Genomic DNA, 22184 nt, shown 5'->3' with positions numbered 1-22184 from the left:
CCTTTCTAGAATGTAAATTCCTTAAGAACAGGAAATCTGCCTTGTTCTTGATTGCAATCCCAGCACCTAGCACAGCGCCAGGCAAACAGTAGACAGTAAATATTTGCTGAATAAATGAATGGCATAAATATAAAAACATATGTTTGATGTTACAGGAAAGAAAACACAGTTATGAAGAGAAATAAATGGAAATTACTCTTGTTTGCGTGGCTGTTAGATTATTCATGTCACTATTATCTTACATTAACAAATCCAAATTGTACTTTAGAAATAATCTGAAGAATAACAAACTCCTCATGCAGGAAGGCTTGGCACATGGAAGATATAAAGTGTGTTTTTTCCCATGGGAATCAGTACAATTATAGGCGTTAATAACAACAGCAGCAAGAAGAACCATCAGGAATCTGTTCAATAATTGCGTAGTATTTGTGATTGGAAAAATGGAAACCAAAGGTCTCTCATTAGTTTATTGAAAATATCATTTTTTCCTGGAGTTTCAGCACAGGATCAGGCACCAGAAAACCTAGAGTTCTAAAGGGACATCAAGGGTCACCACGGGAACCGCGGGGAACAACATTTGTGTCCCAGGCTTCTGAAACAGAACGATTGAAAGAACGTGAGCCACAGCAGGGGAATTTAGGAATCCACTGAGGTTGCCTGAATGGGGTCATCCCCAGTCACACCCTAGAGACAGCACCACGGCCACAGGCAATCAGAAATGAAAGACGACAGTAACCTGTACCCTGTGGAGTTGTCTTCAGTTGATAAAAAGAGCTTCTCTGTGAGTGTATATTTTGCTTATGTTGTTAGCTAGGAGTAAACGAAGTAACAATACCTAGATTCAAATAAATATAATAATTTGAGGCTTGTGAACATCGGATTTTGGAAATAATTTAGTATTTAATATAGGCTTTAACATTAATAACAAATATACGTATACTATGGCATTACAGCATGGCACTTGTTTAATTCTACTATTATTCCTGGGAATTAGAAATTATTATAATCCTTATTTAATGCCAGAGGAAACAGTCTAAGATAATGCATATACAGTTGGTGATAGTGTAATGCCTGAAACCCGGGTTTCTGTTTGTAAATTCAGTATTATTTCCACTGCTTTAAGCTATAAAGGAACTGATTTATTATCCAAGTGATGCACATAAGTTCATCTCCCAACATGTTCATTACTCATTTACTTATTCATTCTCCAAATATTTGTTGAGCATCTGTTTTGTGGTAGTTTATTCATCTGTAAAATGGGAATAATAATAGTATCTACCTCATAGGAAACTGATGTGAGAACTGAGATAAATTGCTGTGCTTGGTTTTCAATAAAACTTAACTACTAACTATCATTATTTTCCTGATAGAAAAATGTACAGAGTATAGTAGGGACATGTATTAAACAGGCATATGGGAGCGAATATTAGAAACATGAGATTAAAGCATAAACTTCACTTGATCTTTCTCAGCAGGGTGATGGTGATGAGAGTGTTAGTAATTGAGGTAGTGGTGATGGGGTGAGGAATATTATTTTATATATTTTTGGAGAAAAAAATGTTCCCTTCTTTATTTTTTCTCCAAAAAGAGTAGGAATGACAAATAAATATACATGGATAAATTCTTTAAATTTAAAAACTGCATTGAGACGTTAGCCTATTTGAAAAATATAGCAAACTGGCCAATAAATTGAGCATTATTAAGTATATTGACCTGGCCATTTAATTTCTAAAACTTCATCTTTCTTTACTGGCTGCATTAGTCAAGGATGAGATGATTATTGAAGTGAATTGTTTTATTTACTGCTCACAAAACCAGTATTTCTTAAATTATGTTCTGTAGAATGCTGGTATGCAATTAATAATTCACAAGGGTGGGAAAATAATTCAAATTTTTGTAAAGGCCACATGTCAACAATAGTAATGGCAGATAACACATCTTGTATTTTTTCATTGTTTAAATTCTTTCGATATTTTCCCTAAAATTTTGAAGAAATTAGTTAAGATATTATACATATACACTATTATTGCTTGATATTTTATCATCTCAAAAGCTTAAGAACCTATGAGCTAAACAATGTAAGATAAGCTAACAATAGTTGGTATTAGAGAAAATAATGAATACTGGGCTTATTTTTACCACCAATCACGTTTGTCACTTTGGAAAACATTTACCCACTATACACCTCAGTTTCTTCTTCCCTTTTCTTTCTTCTATTTTGCCCCATAATCTTTTACTAGTGAAATATTTTGTAGGATCCCTGCCTGCTCACCCATCACTGTCCACCCCCATCCCCAGGTGAGGCCTCTGTCACCTTGTGCTCCATGGAGCTGTTTGAAAACTGGAACTAGCTGATCTCTCAGGTCCCTTCTGGTTCTTACTATCTTTGATTTTGTTTTGCAATTCTTAAACAGGCATTGGTGATTAGTGTGATGCAGATTATGGCTGGGTTAGGCCAAGATCTTAGCGTCTGCAGGCAGCTATTTCATAAGCCACATGGTCTAGGTACTTTTGGTATTGTGGTTGTACTGTAATAACTTCTTTTTGGTATCTACATTTCACTAAAAGCTGCTGTAAATTATTTTCAGCATCAGTCAAGAAGTTAATTATCAAAATATTTAAACAATTCAAATTACTTTGAATTTCATATCATTCAGCAGTGCAGGTTTCTACTTCTTGTTTCACAGTTAAACTGAAAATTAAGTTTTAGAAAGAATTTAAAGTACGTATTCTATATTTTCTTTTACTTTCTTAAATAACATCATCATGACTGAACAAGCAACTGAAAGAGCCTGTTCTAATGAGAAATGATAATTTAAAAGAATAGAATAGGTAAATATCACAGCTGTCAGGCCTTTGGCAATCGTAGGTGACTTTTTCTTTGCCCTCTTCCAACAAGAGAGAATATTTTCCTTTTCTCTTGAAGCTAAATGACAAGTTAGTTCTTTTATGTTTTTCGTTGCTTTTGTTCCCATCTGATTCTCCCACTAATGCTTTTTTTCTGATCTCAGAACTGGACACACCAGGTCGCCACTGGCCTGCGTTCAGTTCTGAGACACTTTATGAGGGACACAGACAAACTGGAGAGGAGAGGACTGGACAGCAAGGAGGCGTGAAGCCATGTAATTCAAGAAGAGCTTAAAGAAAAGAGAGCTTTTAATCTGGGGAAAAGAGAAGAAGCGGTCCAAGGGAGCTGCCTTTGCATTTTTGAAGAGTCGTTGTGTGCAAGGGTGCCTAAGGGCGTTCACTGCAGCTTGAGGGGGCAGAATGAGAACCAGAGGGTGGAGCCGTATGTTGAAGCTGCCTCCAGCAGTGAGTTTGTAGCTGTGCAGGTGAACAGGCAAGGGCTGCAGACTGTCTTTCTGGGTGTCCCAGGCAGAATTCAAGTAATGTTTGCACAGTGAGACCAAATGTTGTCGTTTTTAAGCCTGAGACACTTCTAGACTTAACTGCTAAATTTCTATGTATAACATTACCTTCCTTTTCTGCAGTTGAGTGATATCTTAATTCTCTTAGTATTTCCTTAATGCTTGAAACACCTTTCTTTATTGTTGTTTAAAATAAAAGTAAATTCCTAATATTTATACTAATTTGGGTGATTGGCAAGAAGTTTCTTCCATTATGTTCCTCCAGAGACTGTGAAATCATGCCTTTATTATGAAACTACAACCAATAGGAACTTTGACTGTATGACAATTGAGAGAATAGTGTTTTATGATCTCATTAGAACCTTGACATGTGTGTGCTGTGTGCGTACTATCTTGTTCACCATTTTTCTTATAGAATTTTCTATACCATTTAGATGGTATGGATTTTGGTTTAGAGAAATTTGATTATACTGACAATCACTTATTTTCCTTTCATGAAACAATAAAAAAATTACTTAGAGTCTTGTTAACTCCAAAAATTTCATATTGTTATATGCTAAGGAAAGATAAACTTTTGCATTTTCAGTTCTTAATTTTAAGGACTTCTGTTTGTTCAACTCATGATTCACTCCTCATGACGAAAATTTCTAAGCTGGAGAATTATATGAAAGAAAACGTTTTTGTAAATTCATTTTAGAAAATAACGAGAGGGTATTCAATTAAATCTGCCTTCTCTGAAAGTGTAGATTTAGAGTTCTAAGACTGCACTTTGTGAAACTAAAAGTTTACGCATTGAATGAGAACTTGGACATCTTTTTCTAATACAACACTTGGATGAAAAATTGTTGGGAAATTTCTTAAGTGACTACATGAATTTGAAATCATAAATTTGGAAATAGATCGCCATTTTTGAATTAATTTAGCCTTTTCAACAAAGTAGATACGTTTATTGAGACCTCATTGAGTATATTTATATACTTTGCTTTTCCATATCTTTCACATATAAAATTTCAATTAGAATATTTCAGTAAAATAATTTGAATTGGACAACATGATAGTTGACACCAAGATTAGAGGGAACAAATAGGCAAAATCCAACTCATTGTGTGAATATGCACAACATGTTTGAGGTGCTTCCCTGTGGCGGCCCGTAAACCATGAATGCATCTCAAAAGAGTGGCGCACTCATTACAACTCATCTTTTCAGGACTTTTTACAGTTTTAAAAACTCTTTTGAGATATTTTTTTCTCACGTGAAGATTAGGGGCGGTAGAAGGTCCTCTTTAGTGGTTCTTCCAGCTTCAATTTTATATGGTTCTAGCCTGAGAGTTTGAAGATTTGGATGTTCGGATAGGTTTTTCTTTTTACTATCTTACAAGAACATATCCGATTAAAATCACCGAGATGTTGTGAATATTTTTTCCGAATATCTAAGTAACATTCGTTTATCATTTTGTGACTGTTTAGCCAGCAAAGTTGAATAACGGGCTAAGACCAATGAGTTGAGCTTTCCTCGCTGGCCTCAAAGCGCTGCTCCGAACTCAGTCAGTCGGCTCCTCACTTGCGCGCCCCCTTTCTCCCAAGAAGTAAACAACCGACTGCGAATCCCACGGCCGGCGTAAAGCCCCGTTTGCGGGGAAACCACTCAGAGCGCATGCTCCTCTGATGATGGGTCTGTAGCGCCATTTTCATATCGAAGGGACTGCCTTCTAATTAGGCACGTCCGTAGAGGACACTCGGCGTTGCAGTTGTTCAGGCCGTATGAGGAGCCTCACAGAAACCCCTCAAGGGCTTCTTTGAGAGGAACCACTCCCTGCAGCGCTTCAGCCAACTCTACGTAAAGCAATTCTTTTGTGTTAACCTCCCCCGTGGACTAGAGTCCCGCTCTCCTCCGTTCCCCCCTCCCCCCGCTGGCCTTGTTCCCCTGCCCCGCCCCCCTCCTGGACCAGAGCAATATAAAGGCTAGGCATTTGTGATGATTTTGAGCCCACAGTGGCGGCCCACATGAAAGGACGTGGGGAACCGGATGGGAACGTTTTCCTCCGTAAGAACAAAGCACAAATTATACCAGAGTCTAGAATGTGTAGAGGAAACCAGTACGTGTTCTTCTGAGCTAGGAGGTAGTGCTTCTTTTTTAAATTTATTTTTTATAGAGAAGGAGATCCATCAGTGGTGGGGATGGGGGTTGGTTGAAAGATTAGCTATAGGTAAGGCAGGACACGGAGATCTGAGATCTTTAATTGTGTGTGTGTGTGCGCTTACATGTAAGAGTTGAGAGGAACGTGGGTGAGTGGGGCGAGAGAGAAAAATAATGAGACAGAGAAGAAAAATTTGGAGTGGGAGAAGACTTAGTGGGTGCAGGAAAGGGGCGTCGGCGCATCCTTGCCTGTGAAGCTGCAACTTCGCCCTCCCGGACATCCACTCCCAACTCCACCGCTTCATTCATAAGTTTCTGGTCCGGGCGCCCCGCCTGGCTCCTCTGGGCCGACGGCCCCGTTTCCTGTATAGCAATTGGTGGACGACAACAAAGCCTTAGCAACCGGCTCCTAGTGACCCGCAGAACGCCTCGTAACTGGGGCGCGGGGCCGACACGGAGAAAGGAGCGGGGCTGTCCCTTTAAGGGATGGCCGCGGAGCCGTGAAAGTGGAGGGGGCCGAGGGAGGGCGGGGAGGAAGGTCTGGGGGCGGACCTAGGGGGAGGAGGAGGAGGAAGAGTTGCCGCTGAAAGGAGGTGGCGAAGGAGGAGCCAGAGCAGCTGCTGCCAGCCCGCGGGCACCGGGGTCCTGCCCGCTGCTGCACGAGTAGCCACGGGCGCGATCGGTGCCAGACGTCTCCTCCTCCATGATCACTTTGGGAGCCGGGGGAAGACTTTGCCCGGCCGTGAGAGCTGGTCTGCGTTTCCCAGGCGCGGCAGCGGCGGCGGAGCAGCAGCAGCAGCCCGGTCCGAATCGGAGCGGCCACAACCCGGGGCGTGTGCGCCCCGCGCGGAGCGGGCTCGGGTTCCCCACGGAATGTCCCCGGGGCTCCTGGCGCGCTGACCCCCCAGCCGCCGCCGCCTTCGGCGCCTGCTGCCTCTCTCGGGCCGGCTCGGTGTTCGGGTCTGCAAGCTTCCCGGCTCCTGGGCAGTGGGGAAGCCCCCCGGGGCGGGTGACCTCAACTGGCCCCGACCCAGCCCTCCCCCGTGCGTATCTCGCTTAAGATGGCAGCGGAGTCAGGGGAACTAATCGGGGCTTGCGAGTTCATGAAAGGTGAGAAGCAGCCGCCCCGCATCCTCCAACCCTCCCTCGCCCCCAACTCTTCACTTCTCGCCCCTACATCCTAACCGCTGCCCCCGGCTTCTCCTTGGGCCCCCAGTGTCCTGCAGCCGCTGCGCGCGCTCTCGTCCCCTCTCGGCACTATCCTCTCCCCGAGGACCCCCTGCTTCCGGCTTCTCTGTCTTTCTTGCGTCCCTCGTTCCTTCTGCAGCTCCCTCAGATGGCCTCTCCGCTCGGTAATGGGACAGCGCCGGCTTCCGCCGGGCTCCTGCACGCAGTTCGTGGGGATCCTGCTCCGGGTGATCCTTTAGATCGCCTTTATCCTACTATTGCTGGCCTCTATTTTCAGGACCCTCCCCCCCCCCCCACCACACCCCCCTGTCTCTCCTCCCTTCCTCTTCTTGAAGTCGCCTGAGCTGCAGGGGAGAGGCGCGCCTCTCTCTTCCCCTTCCGCGGCTGCTGAGATCTGGAGATTTCTGAACCAAACTTGCATCTCCAGTTCCACGGGCACCCCCGGCTTCTATCTGTCCCCGCTGGCCTGAACCAAGGGACGTATGGGAGCTCTGGCCCTCGCTGAGTCCCTCAGTCAGATGTTCTTGCTTTTCTAATTGTTGTGCTCCTGGGTCTCCGCCGCTTTCTGGGAGAGGTCAGGTTTCTGCAAGAATTCTGCGTGTTCATGGGGTCTTTAAATAATGGGTAGCAGTTATTTTGATCCTTCGTGTATTATCACCGCCCGCCACCTCCAGCTTCCCTGCTTCTCATATGTTTTCTCTCGTCTTTTAAACTTGTCTTTCAGATCGGTTATATTTTGCTACTTTAAGGAATAGACCAAAAAGCACAGTAAATACCCACTATTTCTCCATCGATGAGGAGCTGGTCTATGAAAAGTAAGTTTCTATTTTGTTTTTTCTCAACCATTTAGCTAGTTGGCTCTTTGGTGAGCAGACACTGTGCACCTTTATGGCAGTTTTATTCTCTTTCCCCCAGTGTTGCAAGTAACAGTATCATTTGTTTAGGCTCAGGTGCCTGGGGAGAGGTGCAGGGAAAGTTGGTGTAGTTGGAACCTGTCAGCACTTCAGTCCTTTTAGACATTTGTCTGTATTAGTTCTTCCTGCCGCCACAGCAACTGCGGCTGTCGATTCCTCCCACTCCCCAGGGGAGGCCCAGGGGGACACGCACTCTGTGCTGGTGGACTCCGTCATGGGCCTGTGAATCAGTGACCGAGTATTTATGGAGCAGCCGCGGAGCACAGGGCGCTGTGTGTCTTACAGGTGCTTCAGCTCTCCGGGTCACAAGGCTTCTGGTGTCTCCCAGGAGGTTTTTGTTTGTGCAGCTCATTTTCGGGAAGTGGGACACATTAGCTGCAGGGAACAGTATCCAAGTCATATCTATGAGTAAGATTTCACCTGTATGACACGTTATTGATTGAGTGACTTTATTTGGGTGCCCCCTCCCTGACAGTATTATTTTCTTTGCCTGTGAAGAGCTGGTCGAGGAGTGCTGAGTTACTTTCTTTGGTTACTTTGCTTCTGTGGGATTAGGATTTGAGAGTGGGAGATAAGTGTAGGGAACTGTTTTCTGTGAAAGACCGTTAATTTACAGGAAAAAGATACCCTAACTCTTTAAGTATAGTAAAAATTTAAGTAAAGAGAGATAAATCTCTATTCAGTAAAAGCAAGAGATAATAAGGAATAAAAAGGAGGAACTGACTCGATTATGTCTTTTTATTAAAAGAGCTGGTGTTTCAGACTAGTCTAATATAGTCTAACTTAAACATTTAATTTTACTTTCTTGTTGTTTTAACCAAACATGCAATTAAATGAACATCGTTACATGAACCATAGTCACGCTAGTAAGCTTCCTAGGACTTGTCCTGTTAAAAGGGATCTTGGCAGTTATGCCTATGAATTTGTGGGTACCACCAGGCATTCAAATAGTGAGAATAGTCTTGACCTTCAAGAACGTATCTTTTATTTGAGGGAAAACAGTCTTTAATTGTCACTTGCTCATAAGGATTCTTGAAACTGATGTCTTTGGGACATTTCTCTTAGTGGTGCTGGGAGCAGGATGCTTCTTGAATGGCTGGAGTGAAAGTGGGAATGAAAGAGCCCTTTGCTGCTGCTCATGAATGCCCAGAGTTGCTGCAGCAAAGAGGTCTAAATCTGTGGTGTCAGATTACAGCTCTGCTCCCAGACAGAATGGGGTAATGCTCCCGCTCTCTGACCCTTGTACCTGGATGATGTCACTGCCTGCAGTGTTTATTGAGTATTCACTCTATTGTTGGGAATGTGCGTTGTTGTGGCTTTCTGTTTGTGAGTTTAGGGTTTGGGAACCTCTCGTGAGTCTGAGGGTAGGGACTGTGCATATGCCATTCTGTTCAATTCTGTAGTGACTAACGTACCAGAGGTGGTTAATGTGTCATTGATCAAGCTCCAGTCATTGAGGTCTGAGTTGCTCGTCTTGGGATTGCTAGATGGTAGATCTAGCAGAAAATTACATTTAGCCAACTAAGCACAGGGCTCCTTGGTTTTTTGATTCTAGTGTTGGTAGGTGAGGGACATTTTTGGTGTGATTTTAATGTTGGTATTTAAGAATAGGGCTACAAATCACATTCCTCTTATATTTATACTACTGTGTTTCTTGCTGGAGAGACCACCCAATTTATATTGTGAGTTTTGATGTCATTTGAAACTATGATGAGGACTTCAGTCCGGGGAGAGTGTGTACTTCTTTGCCTTTGGACTTGCCCAACTATTGTGCTACAGGAGTGGCTGTGCTTCTGATCACCCACAAATCCATCTTTCTTGTTACCCCAACAGATTACACGTGGCTAGATGATGTAGAGAATACAATGATGATGAACGCATGTATTACCTTCAGAGAGCTCCAAACCTGTAGGGAGAATGACAGGGCTGCCGTGAGAGGTATAGAAAAGATAACTGCAGTGAGAGAAACGTAACCCCTGTGCTAGGAGGAATTCACAGGTGGATGGGAGCACATCTGGTTGAGGGGGTCAGAGAAGGCGTCACGGAAGAATTAGGATTGGCTTGAAGGAGGACAGGCGGAGATGTGAGATCCCCGAAGCGAGAACAGCACGGATGAGGAGGGAGGCTCTGGAGTGTGTTCAGGGAACAGTACATCCTCCACTTTGCCTGATGTGCATACAAGTCACATGGGGATGTGGAATATGAAGCTAAGAGGTCAGTTGGGGGCAGAGGGAATGCCAGGGTGAGGAACCACAGTTTCCTTGGTACGAAGTAGGACTCCCTTGAGGGTTTGGGGCAGGCCATGGTATGACTGGGTTTGTGCTAATTGCAAATAATGGCAAACATTTATTGAGAATTTAAATGCATGCCAGACCCTGTTCTAGGTGCTCCACAATTATTAATTTATTTCATTTCATGACAATTCTATGAGGCAGATACTATTATCATCATTATTGTGCAAATGATGAGAGTAAGGTACAGAGAGGTTAAGTAACTCACCCAAGGTCACAGAAGGAAGAATTAGCAGAGCTGGAATTTGAAACCAAGCCTTCTGGTTCTTGAGTACATATATCTTCTCTCAAAAAGTTAATGTGATAGCATCACTGAAGGTGGGTTAGAGAGGATGTAGGAACCCACTTGGAAAAATTCTGGAATATTCAAGTGCCTCGATTAGGATTGGTAGCAATAGTGATGGGAAGAAGGGATGTGTATCATGTCACTTGGCAACAGATCAGGTGGGTGGGTTGGCGGGGTGCTGAGGAAAAGAAGTCGTCGAAGTCCTTAAGACAGAAGACCTGGCTTTAGTGGGGAGATCAGGCATTCCATTTTGCTCAGGTTGAATTTAAGGAGTTTAAGGGATATCCACATCAGTGCTGGATCTCACATAAATTCGAAGTTCTTAAATGTGTGAATTTTCCCCAAAGAGAAGGTAAAGCTGTGAGAATGGTCTGATTTCTGGAGAGAAAGAGAAGATATCAAGGTCTGTATTTCACAGGCAGGGCCAGGATGAGAGGAGCAAGGGAAAGTGGTGGAAATAAGCAGCCAGAGACTTTGGTGCACAGACGCTGCAGGAGAGGGAAGAAAGGGGAGAGGGCCAGGAGCTGTGGAAGCCATCTTGTCTTGTCAGCTCCACTTCTTGGAAGTATAGAATAAGAGAGACTGCAAGGCCCCTAGAAGGATGTGTAGTAACCTGGGTTCTATCTGTGGAGGATGCTTGTGGTGAGAAAAATCTTGACTGTCCTATCAGAGTGTACATGTCTCTAAGGAAAGAAGTATATTTATGTCCATTACCACACAGGGCCTTGTACAGCTGTGTACCTGTGTACTTATTTGCTGAATGTATAAGTGAAATGTTGCCTTTCTGGCTAAATTGTCACCTTGGAAATGCATCTATTATTTTTGAATCAGGAAGTAGACTTTAAATATTAGACTGTGGGTACCCTGGACACAGCTGTGTTTTGTGCAGATGTTTATTTAGTTCTAAAAGGATGATAGTGCTCCATGATTAAAATGGCAACCTTCTGAGAAGCTGGTGGAGAAAATTTCAGTGGCCTCATGAGGTCAGGCTATTAGAAATGAAAGTCTGAATTTTCTGCTTGATTTTTAAACAGAACTTATCTCAGTATAAAGGCCTGAACAGTTTTGGTGAAATGGGGTTGATTAGAAAGCATACATTTGTCCTTGGGTTATGATTTCCCAGATCAGAATTAAAATCAGAGTATATCCTATCACACTTGTGGACAAAAATAGCCCCATAAAAAGGGAGCCTTTCAGAGATTTATGTCTATTTGATTAAGCTACAAATAATGCACAACTCTCCAGAAAAGCTAATTCTTTGGTTTTGGAATTGGGCCCTGTAATCCAAATAGAGGCTTACTTTTATAACTTGGCTCAAATTTTTTTGGTTCAAAAGTTAGCAAAATCAGATCTGGCCCTGTGGCCTAGTGGTTAAGTTTGGTGTGCTCTGCTGTGGTGGCCCTGGTTTGGTTCCTGGGTGTGGATCTACACCGTTCGTTGGCAGCCATAGTGTGGCAGTGACTCACATATGAAAAAATAAAGGAAGATTGGCAGCAGATGTTAGCTCAGGGCCAATCTTCCTCAGCCAAAAAAAAAAAAAAAAAAAAACTTAGCAAAATGAAATATGTGAATTGTTATAAGCTTTATGTGCCCCTCCTAATGGTGTTGATGGGTGTAGGGTTGGATGTTAATGCATAGAACGCCAGTTTGCTGTGAAGAGTAGTGTAGAGGGTCTTCCTTTTCAGCCTTGTCTGTTTTCATTTCTTCTCTTATGTTTGCAAAAGGAAGGTATTGAATATGCAGGCGAGAACTCTTCATGGACATACTCTGGGGACTGAATATTAAGCAGTTTCTGAAGTGACTCAAAGAATTTCACCAAATGTTTTAGCATGGAAGAATGAGCAGCCTCTAATGAGGACTAATTAACTAAACTGAAGATTTAAGTAATTTAAAATGTTCAGTTTTCATTTAAACTTTGGTAAAGCAGCCTGATATTAATGCAACCAGGAATTTTTGGATAAATAATTTTAGAAGAATGATTTCTTTTATGTAGTCTGTAGCATAGGTTTGAGTCAAAGTGTGAACCTAGGGCATCTTTGAGAGAAATACAGAAAAGCTTTTTTTTGCCAGGAAATGTTTGTGGGAATGAAGTATTTAGGTTAGATAGAGGTGAGAAGAAACGCTTTTGGTTTTTCAATTTTCATTTCAAATTTAATATGTAGCAAGTAGGTTAATTTAATGGAAAGGGGAATGCCATTTAGGCACCTGCACACATATACATGTATATATGATTTATGGAGCCTGAGGGCCATCATTTGATACCTCGGCTCTCATTATGAGTTGCTACGATGTGGACAGAAGAGGAGATTTAGTTGAATTCAGAGACAAATTTCACTATGAGAATAAAAATAAAATCATAACAACAGCTAAACCTTTATAGTCCTGTGCCAGAGAGTTCTATGTACTTTACACACATTAACTCGATCTTCAGAACAACCCAAGGAGTTAGGTTCTATTATTATGGCCACTTTATAGATGAGGAAACTGAGGCCCAGAGAGGGTAAGTAGAGCCTAAGGTCACTGAGCTAGTAAGTTGCTGAGCCGAGATTCAAGCCACAGGCAGTCGAGCCTAGAGTCTAAGCTCTTCTGCTTCCAGCAGGTTCCCAGTTGTCCTGAGTCTGAGGCTGGTGAGGAGGGTGCAGAACAGCATTGCCCCTCCCTGGTGTGCTTGGCCCCTCTAACTTGGGTGGTGATGGTTTTTGCAAGAAATGTGCCACTGACAGTGTGTGCACAAACTTTATGTTCAGGCCGTATCTGGGAATGTTTTTTTCACAATTCCACTTTTGTGGGTGTAATTTTGCTTTTGTTCCTTTCAGATGGCCAAAAAAAAAGTCAATTAATTAATTATCATTGTATATTAATAGGATGGATGAAAACAAAGGAAGCCCAGTTTTTGTAAGCCTATAAAAACGGCTTTTGCAGGCTGTTTGGTCAAATACTCTTGCTGCTTAACTGGTATAACTTAAGATGTAATGATTTCTGCATAGAATTCTCCTAAAAACTCAGAAAACTCTTTAGCTTTTAAAAGATGGTAGGTTTATACTTTCTTCCCCATTTCTCCTTGCTTCCAAACTAACCTTGCAAAAATAACCCAGTATTGTTCAGAGCCACTTTTTTTTATCCTCTGTTTTGAACACGAGTTTTAGGCGTGTGCTTGTGTATTGCATACCTGCGTGTGTGGCCAGCAGTCCTCTGTAGGATACGTGATGAGGAAACCGACATATCGGGGTACGGTCACCAGTCAAGTCTTAATTCTCTGACCCACTAGAGTCAAATTTTGCTTTCTAGATAGTGATTTATTAAATCCGTAATGTTTTTCTCTCTTAGGCATTCATAGTGGGTAGTTGGTCTCTGATCTTCAAAAAGGCAACCTGTTATTCACTGCTTTCAGTTTGCTTGTGATAAGCTTGATGAAAATCCAAAATTTAACTGAGGTGCTAAGGACTCAGGTAAAATTAACAGGGCTCGTCTCAATCAGGCAGCCGGTGAGAGGGATCCGAATGGGCTGTAGGAGAGTCCAGTTGGGAGCTGTCTGCTGTCCAAGTTCTTTCCAAGCCAAGTCACCACAGGGCGACTTCATTATTTTGTTTGAAGTAGATTCCTAAGACATCAGATGTTCTCATTTGTAAGTTCATAAACACATTCCAAAGCCAAAAGTAAGTGACTTCTACTTAGCCACAGCTCAATACACCTTTGTGCTTAAAAAAAAAAAAGAAAAAGAACAAAGACTTGACATATTTTTATGGGAAGTGAAAAAAGCATAACTTAAAACTTGTAAGCGGTTGAAAATCGCTACCGAAGAAACTACCGTTTAGACGGGGTAGATTTTGGTGCACAGCACTGTGCTAGTGCTATGGGGATACACAAATACGTAAAGAAGGAAGTGAAAACAAATACAGTGCAGGACAATATGTGACAAAAGCTGCACATGTAGATGTTAGGAATCCAAGAAAGGAAGAGATTATTACTGCCCAGGGTGATAAAGACACAGAGTGATGTTTGAACTAGCTTTTGAAGGGTGTGTAAGAGCCAAGAGTATACTTTATGATCTCTGTGAAAACAAGTACTACCTGTTTTTGCTTCCCATGTGTCCCTACACCCAGTACAGTGCCTGCCCTAGGGAGGATGCTCAAGAAATTTTAGCTGAATGAATGGTGAAGAAAGAAGGAAGGAAAGAAAGAAAGAGAATTTAGTGTTTGGGAATAGCAAAGTTCTGGTAGGTGAGGCAAAATATTTGGATGCAGAGAGAGCACAGGTGAGTCTGGACACTCGGTTGGGGACTGGACTATGGAAAGCCATTTGCTGGCTTAAGAATGACAGAGAGACTGATCAGAACTCTGCTGTAGGACAACTACTCATGGCTGGGAGGTGTGGGTGTGTTAGCCTGTTGGTGAATTGGATTACAGTTGCAGTAATTGGAACAGGAAGGCCAGACTCGGGGGCTAGACAGGATGGGTTGACTGTATTTGGGAGTGACCAGATGAGGAGGGAAGGAAGAAGTGAAGGTGAACTCAAGGTATCTGGCTTGGGTGATTGGGAGAAAGTGACACCTCAAAGTAGGCCACGTACGCAAATTGGGGGCAGGGGCCGGCTTTTTGTTGCTTTGTTTTATTTTGGGGATGGGGAGACATGTAAAAAGAGAGGGGTCTATAATGAAAGTAAAAGAGGAGTCTTTGTTTTTTGTGATTTTTAAGTAGGAAATAGACAATGCCTGTCCTGGGTATTTAGATATTTGCTTTTTTAAAATCTCGAGTGGTGGGTGGAACAGCTGATCTCAAGTTCCTTTCTGGCTCAGTGACTTGAGCTGGGCTTTCTGCACTTCAGTGTGGAATTCATTGTTTCTTTAAAAAATTTTTTGAGGCTTTAGTTTCCATTTACTTAAAAAAAAAGAGTTGGTTTTGTTAATCAACTAAATACTTCCAGGACCACCAAAGAATCAGATGTTGAATGAGAACCATCAAAAATATTGCTCTATTTATTGGAAGCACATAATCCTCCCAGTCCTTAACAACTTGGAAACATCTGGTAAATGATCACAATTATTTGTGATTGACAGTGAATTCCTTTATAGAAAATAGTTTGTATGAATAGTTTTTGAATAAAATGTTTGAATAAAACGTTTTGAATAAAATGTTTCATTTAATAATGTAATATTTTGGTCTTAAAGGTATTCACATCTTGTTGATGAATTGAAGAATTTGTTAGTTTGGACTTGTTCTTTTGTTATAAAGTTTAATTTTCTTTTAGAACCAGAAGAGATGGTTTATTTCAAATTTGCTCTCCTTGATGGATATACTCTAGTAATGCATTTATCCAGTGTTGTTGGAGAATGTGTCATTTCAGTGAAGCAGCTTCTACAAACAGTTGGAAAATCACATCTTGAAATATCAAAGCAGGGGTTTTTTTTGTATTTTTTTTGCTGAAGAAGATTTTCCCCAAGCTAACATCTGTGCCAGTCTTCCTCTATTTTGTTTGTGGGTCACTGCCACAGCATGGCTGCTGATGAGTAGTATATGTCTGCGCCTGGGAACTGAACCTGGGCTGCCAAAGTAGAGCATGCTGAACTTAACCACTAGGCTACGGGCTGGCCCCTCAAAGCAGTTTTATAATTTATGGAAACCTTGCTAAAATGAATCTACATATCTGCCCTCTTAAAGAATTTACTGGGGCTGGCCTGGTGGTGTAGTGGTTAAGTTCGTGTGCTCTGCTTTGGTGGTCTGCCGTTTGTGGGTTCAGATCCCAGGCACAGACCTACACACTGCTCATCAAGTCATGCTGTGGTGGCATCCCACATACTAAACAGAGTAAGATTGGCACGGATGTCAGCTCAGGGCCAATGTTCCTCACCAAAAAAAAAAAAAAGAAAAGAAAAGAAAAAAATTTACTGATTATGAGTTGCTTTTTTTCTGTAACACTCAGATTCACTGAATACATTGGTTGTGCAGTTTCACTGTAATTCAGGGATGGTTTCAGCAGCTCCTAAGGAATAAAGGGCCCTCTGCTTATATAGCAGATGGTGCCTGTTTGCTAAACATCTTGTGTCCTTTAGTGGATTTAATTTATTCAGTCAGTTTTTATTGACGACTAACTGCTATGAGTTGAGTACTTTCTAGGTGCTGCTTACTGTCAGTGTAGCTTTTGACGTTGCTGCTGATGTACCAGCCCCTAAAAGCTGCCTTGTCCCTATAAGCTGTCCTAATATACTATGGGCATAGAAACCAGACATCACATTTTATTAGCCTTTGATAGGAAATAACACTAAATAGACTCTCTTATAAACATAGCCAAAGGCTCTGCGTTTTGTGGCAGGCTTTCGAAGAAGCAATAAGATTTTGTGTTTTGGCTTACTTGTGACTCTCTCTTGTATTCCAGATTGAGATTTCTGAATTGGGGGTCCTTGTATAACTGATTTCTTATCCTCTACATTTCTCTTCCTTTTAAGAGAGTGTGGAACTAATATAGCATTTACATTAGTCTTGGGAGTCAAATTGTTGATTCTCCCCCGCTGAGTCAATCTGAAATGTTAAAAATGTTTTATTTTTTTCTAAGTGTGAGATAAAGAGAAATGTTTAAAAAGATCTCTTGTAGGAAGCTGTGAATGGTGGGCTTGTAAAATAGTGCCTTTCCTGTTCTGCCAGACCTTTTCTCTAGTGTCAAGTCTTGTGCTTTGTTCCACATGCCCTCCAACAGATTCTAGAAAACCCAAAAGTAATGGATAATTTTAAAGGTTTAGGATGATTTTTTTTTTTAAAGATTTTATTTTTTTCCTTTTTCTTCCCAAAGCCCCCCAGTACATAGTTGTATATTCTTCGTCGTGGGTCTTTCTAGTTGTGGCATGTGGGATGCTGCCTCAGCGTGGTTTGATGAGCAGTGCCATGTCCGCACCCAGGATTCAAACCAACGAAACACTGGGACGCCTGCAGCGGAGTGCGCGAACTTAACCACTCGGCCACGGGGCCAGCCCCTCTTTTTTTTTTTAAAGATTTTATTTTTTTTCCTTTTTCTTCCCAAAGCCCCCCACTACATAGTTGTATATTCTTTGTTGAGGATGATTTTTAACTTGGCAAAACTCTGAGACAAAATTGAAGGGGCACCGAAGCAAAAAGGAGTTGGGGTAATGTCTAGTTGGAGTGAGTCTGTGTAGATTGAGGGTTACTTCTGGCGCAGGCCACCTTTGGAGTAGACCAATGATAAAGATGCAGGCTGTAGGGGAGACAGGGCTGGGGTGCTCCGACCCTCTCCCTGCCCTGGAGAGGTGGACGATCTCACTGCTCTCCATCCCTCTTGCTGTCCCTTCCTTCTTAGGTCATTTTTGTCAACTTAGTCTTATTTTGTACCCAAATTTAGTAAAGTGTGATATCTGATAGCTCTCCCCACATTTAACCTGGTCTATAGTTTAGAAGGATTTAATGGAAGAAGGCAGTATTTTTGCAGATGAACCAACCAAGTCTCAATCTTTCGTTTGTTTAGTCAGTCATCTCTGTGCCAGGGGCTAGGGATACGATAGTGCATGAATTCTAACCCAGCCCTGTTCTCATGGAGCTTATAGTCCAGTGGGCAGAGGGAGGATGTTAATTAAATATTTGGTCATAGGATTATTTGTCATTGCTCGAAGAAAAGCCCTCCAGTTCTTTGGAAGCTCATAACAATGGAGCCTGGCCTTGTGGGGTGGCGGTAGTGGTGTGTGGGGGGGTGTGTGTGAAGTGGGGTGGGGGTGGAGGTAGGGGTGGGGGAGGGATCAGAGAAGACGCTCCTGAGGAAGTATGATGGGAGCTGAGACCTAAAGGATAAGTAGATGTTAGCTAGGCCAGGGAGAGTAATGTGCTAAAGGCCTGAGGCAGGAATTAAAAGTAATATCTTGGCTGGAGCTTACTAGTAATAAAATGGGGGAAATGGTGCAGAATGGAGCCCCAAAGAGAGATAGGTAGGGCTATACCGGGGCCTCACAAGTAAGTTTGCAGGTTTTGGTTTTAATTCCAAGAGCTTAGAGAGGTAATGTGGTCATCGCCAGGGTGGAGAGTAATTCTTTTCCTTCTCTGGGCCTCAGTTGCTTTATGAAAGGTGAGGAGGGTTAGTCTTTCCTGTTCAGGGATCAGTCGTCACTCTGTTTTCCACCAGAGCCCTGTGAATACTGTCTGCAGAGCCCTCTTGCTTTCAGTACCCGCCGTTGAGTAAAGGGGTTAATTGACACAACTTGGGAATGTTTCTGTAGGAGTGAATTTTAATCTTACCAGTGCATTCCTGAAGAAGTCTCCTTTTGTTTTCATTAATCTGAGTCTCAAAGGGGGTTTTCATTAATTGACTTGCTCCAAAGAGGGAAGTCACAGAATTACAGACCCCAATGCTGGGAGGTTCCTTGAACCGTCTAGTCTGTCTTTTGGCTTTAAGGCAAAGTGGCAACACTAACCCATTTTGCAGTAGCAGCAGCTGATGCTTAAGTGGCCCTGCTACTTGCCGCAGGTTCGGAAGCTACTAAGTGGAGAAGGGTTCCTCATACTCCCAGTGTTGCATTCCTGAACTTTCCTAAAACCCTAGATAAGGTACCAAAGACCAGGAGTGAGAGTTGATATTGGGGTTCTCTCCTTCCTTTGTGGTCTGGACAGATGTCAAACTTTATGCAAGTACGTAATTAGTAGTCAATAGATGTCAAGCTTCCCACCTTAGGAAGCTGCTCTCTGGACTCTGGGTTTGTTCTCTGGCTGTGTGCAAAGCCTAGTGAATTTCAGGGAGAAAACTGTGAGGTTCTTCCCCAGGAGACACTCTGAGGGAAATGCCTCTGTACCCAGACCCAGCACATTGAGAGGGCAGAGCGCATCAGATCGTGCGAGGAGTCCTTGAGAAACATTTGAACTGTTGAATGGGTTTGTCCAATGTGGATAACCAGAGTCATTGACTTTCTGGACTCTCATAGATAATACATATAATAATCTATTATATACATGGCTAGAAATGTTGTATAATGGGGTAATATAATATCATAGCCTGGAAAGAACTTTAGACGCCATCTAATTCAGCAGCTCCGTTTGAAAGAGAGGATGTGGGGTTCCAGAAAGCCTAAGACATCGGCCCAGGGACGTGGAATGGTCTAGTTGGGCCTAGAACCCCTTGCTTCCCAGTGGTCTTTGGTTTTCCATCAGAGTCTCTGTGACCGATGTGGGGCTGGGAAGCTTCTTAGGTGTGCAGCCTCTATTCCCTAGGAAGTCGACATCAGTGTGACTGGTTTGTTATGCTCTAAGGGCTTGAGCAAAAACTCAGCCTTGGAGTTTGGTCTTAGATTTGCTGAGTAGTTGAGGCCTTTTTGGAATTTGATCGTTATCAATTTCAGCCATGTACAGGAACTTTATCATCTGACCGGAGGGGTGCTGATAGCATTCCAGTGCTAGGGAAAACCTTAGATGGTGTGCGCAGCCTAGAGGGCTGTACTGATTAATTTCACCAAAATTTTGCACACACTCACACAAGCACACACGATCTCCCCGTGCTTTGGGGGATACTGCTATCTTAGCATTTAGCACAATGTAATAATATGTTTACTTGTCTTCTTAGTAGGTGGTGAGCTCCTGGTGGGTAGGGACTGGTGGTAGCAGGTTTCAGTAAATATTTGAGTGAGTGAGTGAATGAACAGACAGAAGTGTCAGCAGTGCTGATAAAAAATTGAAGAGTGGCATGCCTTATAATGAACTTAGAGGATCTTTTCATCCTATTTTTTTTGTATTGTCAACACTCTTTGATTTATATGCTAACTTGTAGTGCCTTGCTCAGCATAGATGGTCATAAATTTTGTTGAAGGAGTTAGTATTGCTTGGACTGTAGCTTATTTTTTGGTGAGGAGTTGAACATTTTCAAAGAAAACTTCTGATATGTAGAATAAGGTACAACAGTGCCTTAAACAATGATTCCTTTGGGAATGGCCCCACTTAAATTAGAGTATGTTAGAAAAACCAAACACAAAATGATGATACATCATAAACTTCATAAATCTTGTGAGAAGAGTTAGACATGTTGGGTATAACAAAGACTTCTAGGCCCGACTTCTATTCCCCTTCGAATCTGTAGGACCAGTACTGTGGGTAGTGGATGACCCCGTGGGTAGTCGGTGGCCCTGGTAAATGTTTGCTCTGATCCTTGGGCTCCCATTTCTTTGTCCTCGTCAGAAGCAGATGACTCTCTCTTCCCTCCCCTCCGCACTTGCAGACTCCAGTTCTATTCTTTCCTGTCAAAACAGGAAAGAATTTGATTTTAGCTATTTACACTTACTGAATAAGAGACAGATTGACTGATTTTCACTTAATAATTTATGAGTTTCATTCTAGTTATTAACCCATAATTTGCCAACCTCACAAGGGGGAATTTACAAATAGATAAGGGAGATTTATTCACTTATTTGCTCATTCATTCATTTGGAGGGGGAGCTCAGGGTACTCTGAAATAATAAAATAATATATCCATGGGTTTCCCTGCCCAAATGAGACCACATTTCCCTTTACTCCCCCACCCAAGACACAGTGGGGGCCCTTGCCTGGCTGTGCCTCTGGAGGCCTCTTCCAGGGAGTTGCCAGAGTGGGGAAGACGCTCTCCAGGCTCATTCACTTCAGGCTTTGGGGCCGAGTCAGCCTTCGGGTGTCTTTACTGTGTCTCTGTAAGGCTTATCTCTAACATTTCTCCTTCCCTTTTCACTGTCCCCAGGTTGACGACAATCCATTTCTCCTCTTCTACCGTAAGCCCAATTCTTCCATTCTCCTGCCTCGGCTCCAAGTTACCCGAGTACCTATTTTATACTTTCTAGCACATCTGACTTATCTCAATTGATTTTTTTTTTTTTAAAGATTTTATTTTTTCCTTTTTCTCCCCAAAGCCCCCCGGTACATAGCTGTGTATTCTTCGTTGTGGGTCCTTCTAGTTGTGGCATGTGGGACGCTGCCTCAGCGTGGTCTGATGAGCAGTGCCATGTCCGCGCCCAGGATTCGAACTAACGAAACACTGGGCTGCCTGCAGCGGAGCACGCGAACTTAACCACTTGGCCACGGGGCCAGCCCCTCAATTGATTTTTTCTTTCAAAATTTCTTTCTAGTGAATGGTCTGGCTAATAAATGTGTTTGCGTTTGCCCCCACCTCTGATGAGGAAGAGTCTTGCAAAGAAGCATGTTGTTGGAAGGTGTCTTCTTCATTTGTGGCATTTTATTATACCAAAATGAGTGGTAACCCAGCATGATGTGAGCAGCTATGACCATTTTTTTTTCAGTGATCTTGACATTTTCAGAAATGTGTTTAGCTGGTTAGAAAACTATATATAGTTGTCAAACTATTTTATTATAAATACATATGAATATTCTTAGAACTGTAAGAATTGTAAGGATGTATAAAATGACCTTAAGATAGAGTTTGTTGGCTCTATATTTGTCTGTGACAATTCTGACTTTTGAAGACCTGTTCTGAATTGCTCTTGGCTGTGCAAAATTTTGGACTGAATTTCTTAGAACGCGTCTCTCCTTTTGTAGGATGTAAAAAGCTAGCCCATTAAGCTTCGAGATATGGTGAGGTGGGAAACCCTCTGGGTTGGAGTGCTTCTTTTTCTTCTGCCCTTAACCTGGGGCCATGGCGCAAGGTAGAGGTGTACCTTCTTCATTGTAGCTATGCCATGTTCTTAGAGAAACCTGTCTCTTTGAGGGACAGTAAAGCAGAGTGGGGACTAGATCCTATTCTATTTTTTTGTCCTCCTGTGTTCTATGTCACAAACTGGCTTTTTGGAAATATGACTCCCTTGAACAAAACGGAACAAAAATTACCAGGGCCTAATCTCACTGTTGGGAAATATGTGGGCCCCTGAAGGGGAAGGCCATGGTCTTTAAACATTTTATCTATATCTCATGCCAATGGTCCTTGGCAGTTTCTCTAGTGTTTTATGGTTATTTTTGTTCTTATTTTATTTTTTTATCTTGATCAGTGTTGTTCATCAGCACAGAACATTTTCTGCCTTGCTAGAAATTTTCTGTATTTGCA

The 22184-nt window shown here is 42.4% G+C and overlaps 1 protein-coding gene across 41 annotated transcripts in view; it reads left to right on the top strand.

Annotated features, from left to right (window-relative positions):
- Positions 1 to 565: 565 nt before the first annotated feature.
- CDC14A (cell division cycle 14A) overlaps positions 566 to 22184 on the top strand; it is a 164350-nt gene continuing 142731 nt past the window's right edge. For 6 of the 41 annotated variants that reach the window (XR_011532512.1, XM_070592416.1, XM_070592411.1 and 3 more), the window contains exons 1-2: positions 5927 to 6615; positions 7418 to 7508. Coding sequence is in view for 26 of the 41 variants with exons in the window: in XM_070592416.1 (XP_070448517.1) it covers positions 6567 to 6615; positions 7418 to 7508 (140 nt within the window). In the remaining 15 variants the exon portion in view is untranslated. Of the gene's footprint in view, positions 782 to 5212; positions 5489 to 5606; positions 6616 to 6656; positions 6858 to 7016; positions 7268 to 7417; positions 7509 to 22184 lie in introns of those variants that run through there. The other 35 variants (XM_070592407.1, XM_070592405.1, XM_070592401.1 and 32 more) reach the window with 22 other exon arrangements.

Source organism: Equus przewalskii, chromosome 24 (genome assembly GCF_037783145.1).
Source record: "Equus przewalskii isolate Varuska chromosome 24, EquPr2, whole genome shotgun sequence".
Taxonomy (NCBI): Eukaryota; Metazoa; Chordata; class Mammalia; order Perissodactyla; family Equidae; genus Equus; species Equus przewalskii.
This window is presented reverse-complemented; position numbering and strand designations above follow the sequence as displayed.